Source organism: Delphinus delphis, chromosome 17 (assembly GCF_949987515.2).
Source record: "Delphinus delphis chromosome 17, mDelDel1.2, whole genome shotgun sequence".
Lineage (NCBI taxonomy): Eukaryota > Metazoa > Chordata > Mammalia > Artiodactyla > Delphinidae > Delphinus > Delphinus delphis.
The window spans coordinates 12,945,619-12,962,303 of record NC_082699.1 but is presented as its reverse complement, the minus strand read 5'-3'; the positions used below and the strand labels follow the sequence as shown (position 1 = coordinate 12,962,303).

General features: G+C 38.6%; 1 protein-coding gene across 1 annotated transcript in view; it reads left to right on the top strand.

The window, feature by feature from the left end:
* The window catches only part of CPA6 (carboxypeptidase A6), a 263,083-nt gene extending 251,900 nt beyond the window's left edge, over nucleotides 1-11,183 (top strand). Inside the window, exons 9-11 of the mRNA XM_060035168.1 lie at nucleotides 3,640-3,842; nucleotides 7,690-7,774; nucleotides 10,996-11,183. Coding sequence (XP_059891151.1) covers nucleotides 3,640-3,842; nucleotides 7,690-7,774; nucleotides 10,996-11,183 — 476 coding nt within the window. The remainder of the gene's footprint in view (nucleotides 1-3,639; nucleotides 3,843-7,689; nucleotides 7,775-10,995) is intronic.
* Nucleotides 11,184-16,685: the final 5,502 nt, after the last annotated feature.

Below are 16,685 nucleotides of genomic sequence, written 5' to 3'. Positions count from 1 at the left end.
GAAAGAGAAAAACAAATACTGTATGTTAACACACATATATGGAATCTAAAAAAAAAAAAAAAAAAAGGTTCTTAAGAACCTAGGGACAGGACAGGAACAAAGATGCAGACGTAGAGAATGGACTTGAGGACAGGGGGAGTGGGAAAGGTAAGCTGGGATGAAGTGAGAGAGTGGCATGGACATATATACATTACCAAATGTAAAATAGCTAGCTAGTGGGAAGCAGCCACATAGCACAGGGAGATCAGCTCGGTGCTTTGTGACCGCCTAGAGGAGTGGGATAGGGAGGGTGTGAGGGAGATGCAAGAGAGAGGAGATATGGGGACATATGTATATTTATAGCTGATTCACTTTGTTATACAGCAGAAACTAACACACCATTGTAAAGCAATTATACTCCAATAAAGATGTTTAAAATAATAATAATACCAACAATAAAGAAGGCATACTAAAGAAAAAATGATAAAATATTAATGAAGAACATAAAACGCCATCTGAGCAAATGGAATGGTGTAACATGTCCTTGGATTGGGTGACACAGTATAATAATATCCTCCCCAAATCAGTATTAAGTTTAATGCAATTCCAATTAGAATCTCAACAGGGTTTTTCATTTGTTTTCTGTTTTGGGGAATTGATAAAATGATCATAAACTTTATACGGAAAAGTAAATAGACCCTAAAAACCAATAAAACTGGAAGAAGAATACTAGTAAGGGGAACTTGTCTGATATCGAGCATACCTTAATGCTGCTATAGATTGATAAGGTGACAGTATGGAAATAGACAAATAGACCAGCAGAACAGAGAATCCAGGAATAGATCTACAAATGCAGTTGACTCTAATATATGACCAAGATGGTGTTTCAATTCAGTGGGGAAATGATAGAATATTTAATAAATGATGCTGATAGAATTGGCTATCACTATAGAAAAACTGAAGGTATAACTAGGTTACATAGGTAAAAAAATAAATCCAAAAAAAAAATCCAGAAGGATTAAAGACTTAGATGAAAAAGAACAAAATAAAATGATAACATTCTTAGAAGAAAACCTATAAATAACCTCTAATCCTTTAGAATAGGGGAAACTTTCTTCACCAAGAGAGGAAACCCAAAGGCATTGAAAAAGACATAGTAATTACATAAAATTTAAAATGTCTAAAATGATAAGTTATAATAAACAATTCAATAGAAAAATTATAAATATGAGAATAAAATGCAATGCAGATGACAAACATCTATACAAAGCTCTTTTATACATGGGTAAGAAAAAAGATAAACAGCCCAAGAGAGAATAACATGAGCTAAGGACATGATTAAGCAATTCAGAGAGGAGTCCAATCCAGTGAACCTACGAATCAATGCTCAAACATACTTGTAGTAGGAAGGCAAATTAAATTTTGCCAGCAAACTGGCAAAAATCAAAAGGTGATACACGTTCAGGGTATTGTTGGCAGGTATTGAGGAGAAATGGTACTCTTCTACATTACTTGGGGGAGTGTAAACAGTAACAAACTTAGTAAACAATTTGGCAAAACTTATGAGAATTAAAAATAAAATCCTTTTAAAACCTTTACATTTTGTATGATGTGAAATTTAAAACCTCTAAGTGAAAAAAAATTGAAAAAATAACCAATGAAAATATGCCACAATAACTATGACATCTTTCACTCTCACATTTCAATAAGAGTTCAGCTAGGTATAAAAGTCTAGACTCATTTCCTTTTTTCAAAAGTACTTTGGAAATATTACTCTAGTGTTGCTATTTAAAACGTCAGATGTGAATCTAATTCTCATTCCTTTATAGATGGCCTGCTTCTTTCTCTCTGGAATTGGTTCGTTCCTAAATTTCACTTTACTGTGTCAAAGTGTTGCTATTTTCCCTTTTCTCTCTCGTGTTGGTACCCATTCAATCTTTCTTTAATCGTGGCACAATGTCAGTTAGCAGTTCTTCAAATATTTAATTTCTCTTTTAGAACCCTTATTAATCAGATGTTGACAATTATTCTATTTTTCACACCCTTTTTTTTTCTCTTTGTTCCAATTCTTTGTCTCTTCTAATGCCTTCTGGGAACATTTCAAAACCCACTCCATCTCATTAATTCACTCATCCACTGTATTCACTCAACCCATGAATTAAGTTTTTTATTTCCATTATATCTCATTGGTTCTTTTTTATAACCTCTTGTCCCTGTTTAATGTTTCCAGTGCCCTCCTATATGCCCTTGAGAATATTTATTAGGATTATTGTGAGTTCTGTTTCTCTGGCTCATTACTTCTGCTCCCGCTGGAATTAGCTGCTCTATTTGTGATCTCTCCTTTCCAGTGCTTTACATCAATGTTCCTCAAATGTCTCTTTTTCCTATTCCTTCAGGAGTATCAGCTACAGTTTTTATATTAAGTTCTGAGTTCTATCCATATCCCACTTGCTTTTGAGGCATCTCCAGAATTAGACTCAAAGGAGGAAAACCACAATTGCTGCAAGTTCCCCCATCTACACTCTCCTATGGCATAAATGAGATTTAACATACTCAAGAATTAGCCTGATCTTAGTTGTCTTTTCATTTTCAGAAGTATTAGACTATGTCACAGACTCACCAAACATTTTCCATGTGTTTATGGAAAGAGTTACAGTGTTCCAGGGGTATGGGAGAGATCGTAAGGACTCAGAATGGCAAGTAACTGAAAAATGTCATTATTTCCAAAATTTCTTGGAACTTAATACTGTGATTGTTATAGTGAATCTTATTTTCCTTCCTCCCCTTCATAGACCTGTATACATTTTTAATTTGAAAATTATTAAAATTGCGTTTTGAGGACTTAACTGAACTGACCCCTAAGATAACTGGAGAGGCCTCGGGTTTCACAAAGCCAGTTTGTATATAGCTGATCTAAAAATATAATAGAAATTGGTATGGCATGTTCGGTGGAATTATTTCAGTCTTGCCTCCCTGTTCTTGATATATCAGTATTTGTATCTTACCAGACATCTGTACAGAGGTCTAGCCTTTTCTTTGGATCTGACATTCATTTATTCAACAAATATTTGTTGAACACTTGCCATACTTGTTCTAGTTGTCAGGTGCCCAGCAGGAAAAACACAGCCCCTGACTTCTCAGAGCATTAGAATCTAACAAAGAATCCAGATTGAATGTAGGCTCTGTTAGAGCAAGGATTTCTTCCTATGTTGTCTTCCACTGTATCCCAGGCACCCAGATTAGTGTAAATATTGGTTGCATGTTAAATGAGTAAATTTTGACACTAATTACAAGCGTGTTGAGTGTTATGGTGGGAAAGTGCAAGTGTCATGGAGTGTATAAACAGGAGGCCTTTCCTGCTCTGGGGGGATCACGTAGAATTAGTCCTCCAACTGATAGAGCCCTCCCTTTAGAGTGGTTTATGCAGGCTTAAACAAGCAGCACCTAGTTCCTATTCAGGCTGCCCTCCCATTATGCATGGAGGCCTGAACTGTCTTGGATTTTTCAGTATTGATTTCTTTAAATGAGAAGTTAGAGGAACTGCTTAATAATACCGTGTGTTTACAGAAATAAAAGAAAAATCAGTTTAACAATGCCGATTTGTGTTTCTTGCTTCTTGCCTGCCCACCCCTTCACCCCATTTTCTTTTCTAATTTGCAGATGAAGGAGCTTCCATGCACCCTTGTGATGATACGTACTGTGGACCTTTCCCAGAATCTGAACCGGAAGTGAAAGCTGTAGCGAACTTCCTCCGAAAACACAAGAAGCACATAAGGGCTTACCTCTCTTTTCACGCATATGCTCAGATGTTGCTGTATCCCTATTCTTACAAATACGCAACAATCCCCAATTTTAGCTGTGTGGTAAGTACTTGAAGCTGGATATGTGTGTCAGGCTTCATCCTTTTCTAATGCTAAGATGGTTCTATGTGGTAATGATAATAGCAAACACATTGTGTTTGTTCTAATTAGCATTTCATATATACATAATCTCACTTATTTTTCATAATCTATTCAGTAACAACTATTATCCACATTTTACAGATGAGGAAACTGAAACTTAAAGATGTTAAGTCATTATACTAAGAACACAGAGCTCCTAAGTGTCATAGCCAGGAGTCACCCCACATCTAGCTCCAGCATTGTTGCTTTTAACCACTGTGCACGCTGCTTCTCCAATGCAATCATTTCAAACATATTTACATTCTTACCACAGGTTATTTGGAAAATGTCAGGATGGAGGTGATTAGATTACAGCTTCGGTCACATATGCAGGGCTGTAATTAACTTTATTGAGTAAACAACTGTGCGTAAATTATGGTCTGACTCATTAATTAAAAGCACGTTTTAATTTATAAACGCTATTTGCTTAATGCTACTAAGTCTCTGGGCCTGCATCTGACAAATTAGTGCTAAGAATGAACAGCCTTTCAGGCATGAGATTACCTGAAAGTGAAAGAGCAGAGTTCCTTCCTCACCTCATCTCAGAAACCCAACAAGCTATCCACGATAGGGACTAATTCCCCAGTAAAGTGAGTCTGCTTCAGAGCCTATATCATCTGAAGGCCTATGAAGTTCAAGACCAGGCCAAACTAATACATAGTGTTAGAAGCAAGGAAGAGGGAGGGAGGGGTGATTGGGACGGCGCACAGGCGGGCTTTGGGGCTGCTGTTGATTTTCTATTCCTTGGCTGGATGCTGGTTCTGGATGACTGCATGCAACTTGTGATCATTCATTGAACTATAAACTTAAAATCTGTATACTCTTCTGCATGTATTTTAGGCTTGAATTTAAAAGCTTTTATAAAAAAGAAGCATCCTCTCTCTCCCTATATCTCAGACTCCAAATCCTGCACCAGTTGCTTGGGGTTGCAGGAATTCCTGATCTCGATGGCCAGGACCTGGGAAGAATTTGGAACGTGAGGTCGGAAGGTGGCCTGGGGGAAGGCTTGCGTTCTGTCCAAAAGAGGAACTTTGTTCTTAGCATTTCATGCAAGAATTCTGAGCAAATTCTCTCTCTTGAGAAATACTGTAAAGGTGGGAGCGATATTTGATAGTGCTATTGTTCAGCTCCTCGGTGGGTCAAATAGGCTTCTCATTCTTGGGTGTTATTGACCTGGCAACCTAACCACCTTGTACCAAAATGTTTCTATACGCGAATGTTCAGCCTTTTCTAAATTGGACACAGCGTCTGTTTGTATCCTCACAACAGATTATATAGAATATGTAATATATTAAAACTACCACATGAGGGCTTCCCTGGTGGCGCAGTGGTTGAGAGTCCGCCTGCCGATGCAGGGGACGCGGGTTCGTGCCCCGGTCCGGGAGGATCCCACATGCCGCTGAGCGGCTGGGCCCGTGAGCCATGGCCGCTGAGCCTGCGCGTCCGGAGCCTGTGCTCCGCAACGGGAGAGGCCACAGCGGTGGGAGGCCCGCATACTGCAAAAGAAACCAAAACAAAACAAACAAAAAAAAAACTACCACATGAGAATATTCTCCATATTTTGAATTTATCTTCCCATCAGGAGTTATTTTCCTTGTGTCTTGGATTGGAGGATGTGGTATAAAGAGTGGATCAGTGGTTCACAACCAATGATGAATTTCCCTCCCAAGGGACACTGACAGTGTTGGAGACATTTTTTGATGGCCACAACAGGGGTGGGGGATGTTATTGGCATCTAGTGGGTAGAGGCCAAGGATGCTGTGAAACATCCTACATTGCACAGGACAGCCTTCCACAGCAAAGAATGATTTAGTCCAAACTGTCAGTGGTGACCCCATTGAGAAATCCTGTTAGCGGGTTGCAGATAAGCTAAATCGTTAAAACTAAGATTACAGTTCTCAGATAATAGATGTCTCTGAATGTTAACCAGTAGCCATTTAAGTTCTGTTCAACTTGTTCAAAAACATTCCATCAATATGTAGGAGTCTGTGTTTCTGCTAAGATATTTCGGTCACTAAGTTGCTTTAAATATAAAAATATTTAAATAAAACATATACTCCTTACTTAGCTGAGGTCCAATAAGGGAGACCTGGGTCCTTCTGGATGAATGGAAAAAAGAAGGAATGGACAAAAGGAAGAATCACTTAAACTCTTTTAAATAGGTACCATCCTGGAAAATATTCTTAGAAAATTTTATGAAGCTTCTACTCTTCGAGGAAGGATCATGTCTCAACCTCTTATCAACGTGCACCTGCACGTCAGTGGCAGAAGTCCAGTGAGCCCAAAAGGTTAAAACTATGCATACATTTTGCGAAAATAGGCAGAGTGGTTATCTTTCTTTTTCCTCGGTAGATTATTTTTCTTGGGTTTAGTCATCTGAAATAATGAGGAACAAAGGTCTCCTCACCAGCAGAATGCAGTAATCTTCTAAATGTAGAAATTTCTGCCCTTGCCATGGAATATCACTGAGGCCACTGGAGAAGATGTTAAAAATCTTAGCACATTCTCCATTAAGAGACCTCATTATGGTGTTTACATTCCTTTCTTGTCGGCTCCTGCAAGGAGAATGTCGTCATCAGTGAGATCAATTAATGAATGTCTGCCAGGTTCTGGAGCCTGGTTCCTGAATAGCCACTCAGTGTGGCATTTGCTGCAAATGCGGCTTTCTGCTTCCCTGAGGTGAGTGAGGACAGCAGGCTGAAGCCAGGTCCCGCACACAGTACCACGTTGCCCGGAGTGCTTCAACTGAGGGATTAAATTATTCACAGGCACCTGGAAATGGGAGAGTTGTATACTGGTTTCAACACACTTCTTTTCCTCTCACTGGTCATACAATACTTCGCTAACTCCTTGCTGGAACTAGTGCTTTTATACCATTTGGAAATGTTTTCAAGGGTAGTCCGTATCATTCTCGTTCATCTTAGAATATTCACCGTTTAGTATTTTGAAGGTGTTTATTTTTCCTGCTTTTTGGCATTGCTAGGAAGTTCCACCTCAGAATTTCTACATCTTAGCCGCACCTGGCTGAGCTCTGCCACAAGCCTGTGTAACCTTAGAAGTCACGAAGCAGTCTCAAAGTGTTTCCATTCCCACAAGGGATAAACACACAGAGCAAGAGGAGTCGTTCTTACTGAATTAAAGCGTTTCTGAACTGATCCAAATGGGTTTTAAATACCTTGAACCGGGCCACCACTTAAAGATGTATGCACTCAAAGATCAATGAGATTAATGGGATACTGTTGCAGATCTCTGCTTATTCAACATTCATGCAAGAAACAGTGATTAAGTGTCTGTTATATACAGGCGCGTTGCTAAATACTGTATGTGTAGCTATGAGCAAAACTGACTTGAGCCCTGCCAAGCATTTGGTAATTTATAGAAATGGGTGTCTCTGAACTAAAGTGAAGAGAACAGAACACTAAATCAGCCTCAGAAGATGTATTTATCCCAACATAGCCACTCCTTGCTGTGTAACCCCAGCCTGACCACTGAACCTCGCTGGGCCTTCCTTTTCTCATCTGTATATGGAAATATTACTGATCACTGGCTCATTGTGAGAATTAATCAAGGGAAATAATGTGTTCTAAAACATATTGCAAAATGCAGCATGTGACAAAGAGTAGCAATATTATTATTAAATATAGCTATCCACCAATGTGCCCAGTGTTCTCCAAATTGATGACCGATAATGCTCAGACAACGTGTCGGTGTTTCTAAAGGTTTCAAGGCAATGATATAAGTGATAAGATTTCTCCATTTAACCTCACAGGAATCTGCAGCTCATAAAGCTGTGAAGGCACTTCAGTCGGTGTACGGCATACAGTATCGATACGGGCCTGCTTCCAGCACACTGTGTAAGTTTCCTATGGATGCTGTGTCAGAATCATCTCTCGAACCAATAACCTGTGTAATGACCTCCCTCAAAAAAACCCAGAAAATGTGTTCCCCCCTAAAGTGAAATTTTTGACTACCAAATTAGCCAAGGAAGATGGAGGGAGTTTATGTCTGATTAGTTTTACCCTGCTTGACAGAAATCACTGTACCAATTGAAAAAATCCTAAGCAGAGAATATTCTAAGCATGTAGTAAAGACTACAAGGTTGAATGGAGATCTTATGACAGTGCAAAGTACCAAAACGGGCTCCTTAAGCAGTTGTAACTGCTGCAAAGGTAGAAATGGGCCTTGAGAAGATAATGTAATGTTTGAGCCCTTGAAGGAGCTTCCCTTTTATCCCTTCCTTCTACCATTCTTGTTATGAAATTCTGTTTCTTACATAACACCTTCAACTGAATTTCCCCTTGAAAGGTAATTAAAATATTTATTTCATATGAAATAAAGAGCAACCAGGTATATGGAAAGAACTTGGACAAAGAACCAGGAGAAATGGATCCTAGTCTTAATTCTGCCACTAGTTAGATGTAATCCTGACAAAGATATTAGTCCTGGGCTTCAGTTTCCATAACTGTTAAATGAGGAATTGGACTAGATCATTTCTCATGGCCTTTCAAACTCTAAAATTCATTGACTATATGACTTGAAAAATCTAGTGAGAAATCATATATTTCCGAATGTCTAGCGGCGTTCCGGGAGCTTGCCGTGATCGTATGGTGGTTAGTACTCTGTGAATCTCTACGCATGCATATGAAGGTATATACACACATTACATATGTATGTATACATAGTGACATCTGATTATACTTTTTAGTGAGGTAGCAAACTTCTCCTTGATTTCTTTAATTTACCCATCATTATATTCCTAACCACTCACTTTCTTCAGCCTTCAGCAGAAATGCTTGGTTTGTTAATTAACACTGTTTATCATATAAGCTTATCCTAGTAATGGTAATGTCTTAAGTATCAGAGGTCTTTTCTTAAGTTCACGATCATTGGTCTAATGCTGACCTTTTTACAACTGTGTTTTAATAGAGCCACCTTGAAAGGGGAAATGTAGTATTTTTAAAAATCACATTACCAGTTAATGCCAACAGAATATAGATTAAAAACCTAAAAACATTAAGTTTTTAAAATTTTACTCTCAGTCCACCTTTTCAGCTTGGTATCAAGGCACAGTCATAGTATTATATTTACCAAGAACAACCTGTTACCATAGAAATGAGGCTGTCATATCACTATGATGTAAGTGTTGGCAAATATTGTCTTTGACTTTGGCTACTATGACTACTATTTGCAGTTCCAGTGAATCTAACTCAGAGCGACAATGAAACCACAGCCTACCTTCTGTCTCCAACTGAAGCAAAAGGGGGACCTGGGAAACAGCAGTCATTTAATTGCCATCGTCACATAATTCTATCTCTAACTGGCAAGAATAGCATTAAAAAGTGGTATCTTTGAGTGGGAAATTTTTTAAATAATAAAATGGTGTTATGTCAGGCTGGATAATATATATTTCAGGGAGAAAAGTATAGAAAGAGTCTTCTATGAAAATCCATTCATTTATTAATTAATTATTAAAAGCATGTTAGGCTAAAAACTGCATACTAGGCACTTTGGGGTGAAAAGATGCCCAACAATAACATCTAATATATCCTGAGCACATTATTCAATTTTTGCAACAACCCTATGCAGTAAGTATTATGATCCCTTTTTCAAAGGGGAGACTGAGGCACAGAGAGTCACGGCAGGTGCTGGGATCAGATATAGCCCAAGCCCTAAAGCACCTGCACTTTCAACTCTGTGCTGAAAAGCTGGAGCATGTAAGGTCATAGGAGCCAGAAGGCGAGAGTTACCAGAATGGATTGTCAGCTAAGTTAAATGCTGCTGAGAGGTTGACCATGAGGTCTGAGGGGAAAGAAAAACAAAAAAAGGAGATTAGGCCTGCTGTCATTGGTGACCTTCAAGAACAAAGGTTTCACAGCCTGGTAGAGGCAAGAACCAGACTGAAAGTGGTTGAGGATACAGAAGCAACATACATAGGTTCTCTTTTGAGTTCTAAACCAAAAGGAAGAAGGAAAAGAAGATGGTATATAATAGGATCATGAGAAGGAAGTGCTACAGGAAAGCAGTGCTTGGACATTTCGGTGTCCAAAATGCAAGATGCAAGGTGGGGTTGGGGGGAGGTTTACTAAGGAAACAGGGTCCTAGAGAAGACAACAAAAAATGGGATCAAACCACACCAAGTGTAAAAGACGAGCAGCATTTCTTCCTGAGCTCGAAGGAGAAAAGTCAGGATTGCGATGTAAGCAGAGGAGGTGATGGGCTAACTACCCACGATGAGTATGGAGAGAGTGGTAAAGTGAGGGGCAGGACCAGAAGAGAATGAGAAAGGTTCACGTAAGCGAAGGTCTAGAAAAAGGAGCCCAGAGCACCACTGGAAATGGAGAAGCACCACAGAGATTAGGACGAATTTCCAACAAACACTTTCTCCACCTACCTTGTGAGAGAGAAGACAGAGAAACTGGACTAGGGATTAAGAATTAGCAAAACAAAAGCTGAAAAGGACTAGACAAAGGGTCTGGTGAGAAATTCAGTGGAGTAATTAACCATGCCCAGCTAGAGAGTTCAATGAAATTATAAGAAGCCCAGGGGAAGTCTGGAAACTGTAATGAGTAAAGGCAAAGAACAAGTTCATCAGGAGTGAAAAAATAGGGCGAGAAGAAGAAAAGAGGTTTTCTGGGATCAGAATTTCAATATTCTAGACCTTAGAAAAGGAGAAGCACTGAGTGAGAAGAAAAAAAGTCCACAGTGTGATTATGTTTATTGGTGAATAAAGTGAAGGTGGAGAGAAATGATATTGGAGTTGCAACTAAGAAATTGAGGTCATCATACTAGAAAAGCATTACTACTTAGACTAGCTCCTCAAAGAACAAAGTCTCCATACGTGGCAGAGGCAAGAACCAGACTGAAGGTGGCTGGGATGATTTATGATGATAGCAGGTGTGATTTGTAAGTTCCATGAGCTTGAAGCTCAGGAGCTCAGCTTAAACTGCTCTTGTTGAAAGGGTATTTCATTGGAAGGATTTAGTATGGCTTAGTAAGCAAGTACTAGATATACATTTTGAAAATTATTCAGACTCTTTAGTGAAGCTGACTTTTTTTTTTTTTTTTTAACTTTTAGATGTGAGCTCTGGTAGCTCAATGGATTGGGCCTACAAAAATGGAATGCCTTACACATTTGCTTTTGAACTACGTGACACTGGGCATTTTGGCTTTTTACTCCCAGAGATGCTCATCAAACCCACCTGTACAGAAACCATGCTGGCTGTGAAGAATATCACAATGCACCTACTAAGGAAGTGTCCCTGAGATGCCCCAAGAGGCAAGTCAACCTCCAGAGAGAGCTGGTTCTGCACAAGAGCTGCTTGGCAGTGGGTGCAAATTGTTTTTAAAGAGAAGGGCGATTACTGAGAGGGAACTTATCTGGGGACTTGAAAAGGACCTTCTCATGCAATTCAACTCTCTGTGGCAATAAAAAAATGGTGGAAAAAAAATTAGAGTATAACCTAGTTTGTTGTAAGAGAAGGCATCTATTTTCTGCCCCTTTCGAGTCTTATTTGATTAAGCAGGGAGGGGAGATTTTCTAGTTCTTTGGCCTCAAGAAATGTACAAATTGAGGATTCCACTTCAATAAATCTCATGTTCTCAATTAAGATCTAGGCTACTGGGGATTCCTTGGTGGTGCAGTGGTTAAGAATCCTCCTGCCAATGCAGGGGACACGGGTTTGAGCCCTGGTCAGGGAAGATCCCACATGCCGCAGAGCAACTAAGCCCGTGCACCACAACTACTGAGCCTGCGCTCTAGAGCCCGCGAAGCCACCACAATGAGAAGCCCGTGCACCGCAACAAAGAGTAGCCCCCGCTGCCGCACCTAGCAGCAACAAAGACCCAACACAGCCAAAAATAAATAAAATATTTTTTAATTTTATAAAAAGATCTAGGCTACTAATGGTGTTTACTCGCTTGGTTTCCATGTAAAATGAAGATTTTTGGAATGGCAAGAACTATATTTCTTAATATAATAAATATACAACTTAATAAGACCTCAGATTATTCACATCATCCCCTGGCATTAGTGCACCAAACACCTATAAAAATGTAGCATGGAAGAGCACTTCTATTTATACTTTGAGAACGCCACTTAAAAAAAAAAAAGAGGAAGAGCCACACAGTGTTAAGAGCTTTATACTTATTAACAATCTCACCAATTCCTGAAATACTATGAGGTGGATACTATTATCATCCCCGTTTTTCAGATGAAGAAACTGAGGTTTAAAAAGGTGATATAGACTCCCATTTCCAGGAATATGACAGGATGAGTAACTGGACTGCTAGAAATAACTAAAATTTCAGGACAAAACATAACTTTTTAAAGTCATCTTTAAAACATCGGACAACGAAGTAAGGAAATCCCAGGCCAGGCACTGAGTGAAGGCAGGGTCCTAGAAAGGTAAGAGATACTCTGTTATCCCAAGAGCATCTGTCAAATCAGCTAAGTGCAGACCGATTTTCACAGCATTTTGGAGAATAGGCATGGGAACAAAGCCCAACACTAAGTAGTCCAAGGTGGGAAGTCTAACAGAAGGTTCTCCTCCTCCCAGAATTCTGGGATTCCAAAGTGCTAATCCTTCAGCGTCAGGGCAAACTGCAAATAAACCCCCATACCTCCAAAGGACCACAAGGAAAACTGACCATTTCAGATTTTGGCAAGAGTAGAGAGGGGAGAAATTGCCACTGAGAATTTGGAACCACAAGTCAGCCCTCACCCAGGTTTGTGGCACAAATTCAGATTACCTAGATGGTCTGATAAACCTCTAGCCAAGAATTTAATTCTGATTAATCCCAGGTTGGTTATACCGTCTAAGTATTTGGTAGAAGCAAATTCTCTCAAGAGGATTTATCTGACCAAAACACTTCATGAACACCAGGATAAAGAGATGAGCCTAAAAAGTTCCAGAAAGAAAAAGAAACAATCACAAGGAAACGAGGACCAGAGTAGCATGAAACTTCTCAACAGCACCACTGAAGCTTGAAGATGATGGAGAAATGCCTTTAGAGGGCTGAGGAAAAATTCTGTCCTAAAAATCAATACCCAGCAAAACAATCAATGAAATGTTAGGATAGAATATAGACATTTTCATAAAACTGAGGTCCTAGATATTTACCTTTCTCTGGAAACTCCTGAAGGATATGCTCTACCAAAATGAGGGTGTAAACTAAGAGAAAGCTGTAGAACCCCAGGAAACAGAAAATTCAACATAGCAGAAAGGAATGAAAAAAATCTCAAGATACAGAATCTGAAAAAGAATAGATATATAACTAAATCACTTTGCTGTACGCTTGAAACACGACACTAAATTAATGATACCTCAGTTTAAAAATAAATAAAATTATAATTTACCTCTCCATTAAAAAAAAAACCTCAAGATAATGGTGAAGGAAAAAGTCCCACTAACAGCATATGCCAGGTTTAGAGAACAACTAACTTGAAATAGGAGGAAGACAACTAAAGGCTTTAGATGAAGTTCTCCGAAATAAATATGAAACAGAACACTTAAACACACTCAAGGCAATTTACTTATATCAAAAATTTAAGGATGAGTTAGTAATAAAAGCATAGAAACCAAACAAACCAAAAAGAATAAAAATAAAAAAGGCAATTGTTAAGTCTGGTGAAAACAATGAGTTATACAAGAGAAGAAATATAGCCTACTATGTGACTTACCTATAAATAATATGTATATAGTTAAAATGTCAGCCCTAAATACTGATTTAACCAAAAACTGTGATGTACATATGAGAAGGATAGAAAGAAGTAAATGTATGTGAGAGGAGGGGGGTATAGAGTTATATCCTCATCTGCCATAATAAGTCAATAAACATCTAAAACCAAAAAAAAAAAAAAAGCAGTATCTGTATGTTATTTCAAAATAAGAAAGTAAGTACTAGAAGACCTAATTTTAATGATTAAGAATTACTGGCTAATGAGAGGGACCCGGGAGTGAGGAAGGATGGAGCAGGGGACTGCTGCTTTTAATATAAGCCTAGTCATATTATTTGACTGTTTTTTAATTATGAAAAATATCATGGAGTATATTCCTTTTAAAAAACTCCCAACTACTCACCACCCAATCTTTCTGATGTTTATAAAATGTACATTGTTTCAATTAAAAAATCAAAATTAAATTTAAAAGATTAAATAAGGTTATCTGTGGAATGCATAGCATAGAACCTATAGTAGACAACCAGGAAATATTAGTTTTGTCTGTGTTTTACAAATCTAATTTATCTTATAGTCCCAGTTACGTATTTGCAGGAATGGATCTCATGGAAGTTTGAGGCTTAGTCCTGCTAAGGGATACTACACCTGGGAATTTAAACTTCAATTCATCCCATCTGGCAGTAAATGCTCAAAAATGATCTGGGTTTGGGGGTTGTTTTATACTACTTATTTCTACCCACAGAACAGGCGAAGGCCAAAGTGTCCAGAAACAACCAGGAGGGCCAGAGACTTATGAAGACCACCAAGAATGGGAAGAGGCTGCTTCTCAAAGGACCTGGCAAAGATGCACACAATCAGCTAGAGTCATCTGGCGGCCTTCATGGACCCCTGAGGAAACTTTTCCCTTGACTGGGAGTGTGCTGTGTGGCCCCTGCTCTGTTAGCTGTCTGTGTCCAGATCCTTTGCTCCTGTCTATTGATGCCTTTCCAAACTTCATCACTCCTGTAGCAATCAAACAGAGTCAGCTCTTGAATATTCAGGGAGAAAAAAAGAATTTACAGATAATCCCCAAAATTCATTTTTCATTGTATTTTAAATTTCTACCTATTCTATACCCTCTGCAATAAGATCTGTTAGCAAGTTAATATCAAGAACGTAAATTTTATTATTTATCCCTGCCCTTCACATAGCATAGGTGCTAAAGGTAATTTTTCAAGTGAAAACAAGGGCAACAGAAAATATAGACTCTGAATGATCCACAAACTAGATGGGTATATATTTTATTATCCACACAGAGATTCAAATGAAATTTTGCCTTGATGAACCTCATGTAAATTCTTTTCAGTGCTTATTCTCACATTTCAGTAACACTATATTTTACAGCTCAAGTTCTATAAGTGGGTATTTTAATATTTATAGGCTATTTTCATTCTTAATCTCTTTAAGCTACAAAACATACTGTTGGGTGATTTGTGTTCAAGGCACTCTACTAGGTGCTGTGTATGAGGAGGTGCTGGAGACAAAATATGTTAGATTTATGTCTATACTTGCTTAGGAATGTAAAAGTTAACTTCAAACTAAAAACGGCACCTGCATTTTTAAAAATAGTTTGACGAGCTACATCCCTCATCCCTCGCTTTTATTAACAGTAATTTTGTAAATTCTGGCTATGCTGAGTTGTAGCTCTCAGCTTGGCTTTAGTGAGTGTTTTCATTTCCAAGTTCTGCCGAAACAGAGCATCACAAATTGGGGGTCTTAAAATGACAGAAATCTGTTGTCTCACAGTTCTAAGAGGATAGCAGTCCAAATTCAAGGTGTCAGCAGGGCCATGCTCCCTCTGAAACCTGAAGGAGAATCCTTCCTTGCCTCTTCTTAGTTTCTGGTTGGTTGCCAGAAATCATCAGTGTTCCTTGGTTTACAGCTACTTAACTTCAAACTCGGCCTTCCTCTCACATGGCCTTCTCCCTGTATGTGTCTGTGTCGTCACATGGTGGCCTTCTTATAAGGCCACCAGTCATATTGGATTGGGGACCCACCCTACTTCAGTATGACCTCAACTGGTTCCATCTGCAGTGACCCTAGTTCCATTAATAAGGTTGCATTCCGAAGTACTGGGGGAGTTAGAACTTCAACGTATCTTTTGGGGGGGGAGGCAAAACTCACCCCAGAACAGTGAATAAATATCCTGAGATACTGTTGTTAATGAGTCTGTTTACAGAGCCAAAATGTGGTGAATCTTGGGAGTTCCCTGGTGGCCTAGTGGTTAGGATTCTGGGCTTTCACTGCTGCGGCCCAGGTTCAATCCCTGGTAAGGGAACTGGGTGATGCAGCCAAAGAATTAAAAAAAAAAAAAAAAAAAGGTGGTGAATCTTGCTTGAGTTTAATCTTTTGTTCTCAAGGCTGTCAGGGAATAGATGCAAATAAAACATATTTTTTAAGTTCTAACGCTCCCAATGAGATTGTTTTTAATAGACTATTAATGGAAATAGAATGATCCACTATTTATAGTTTACTTTTTTAAATACTAAAATTATAATTCAAATGATGATTTACTTTTCTTAACATGGGAAATTTGTTCATTTTAGGTAGGGTTGTATATCACCTTAGTTCCCGATAATGATTTAGGGCTGCTGCATCATAAAATATATTTACAACTAAGTTATACTAGATCAAATCTAATTGATTAAATCAGAATTCTGTGCAACGTTAATTAAAGTATGCTGTAGATTAAGCAAAGTAATTACCTGAGCGACTGCATTTAATGGAATATTTTTATGAATCAGAATCCTGCATAATAAACCTGAAAACAGCTACACTGAATACCTAATATATTTCACAAAACAAATTGCAATGAGAACTGCTAAGACATTTGAACAATGCACATGAAAATAAAGGCAACTTGAAGTTCTTCTAAAGCAGACTCTTAGTTCTTCATTTCCAATGTGCCACCAATCCCCCCACCATGTTTTTGCAGTTATGACTTTTAGGACTACCTCCTCTTTCCCCAGTGGATGCCCTATGGGAGTTTCTGCCCTGGGCATCCATGCTTGTTCTAACAGCCCAGGCTTGGGGAGAGAAGCATATCAAAT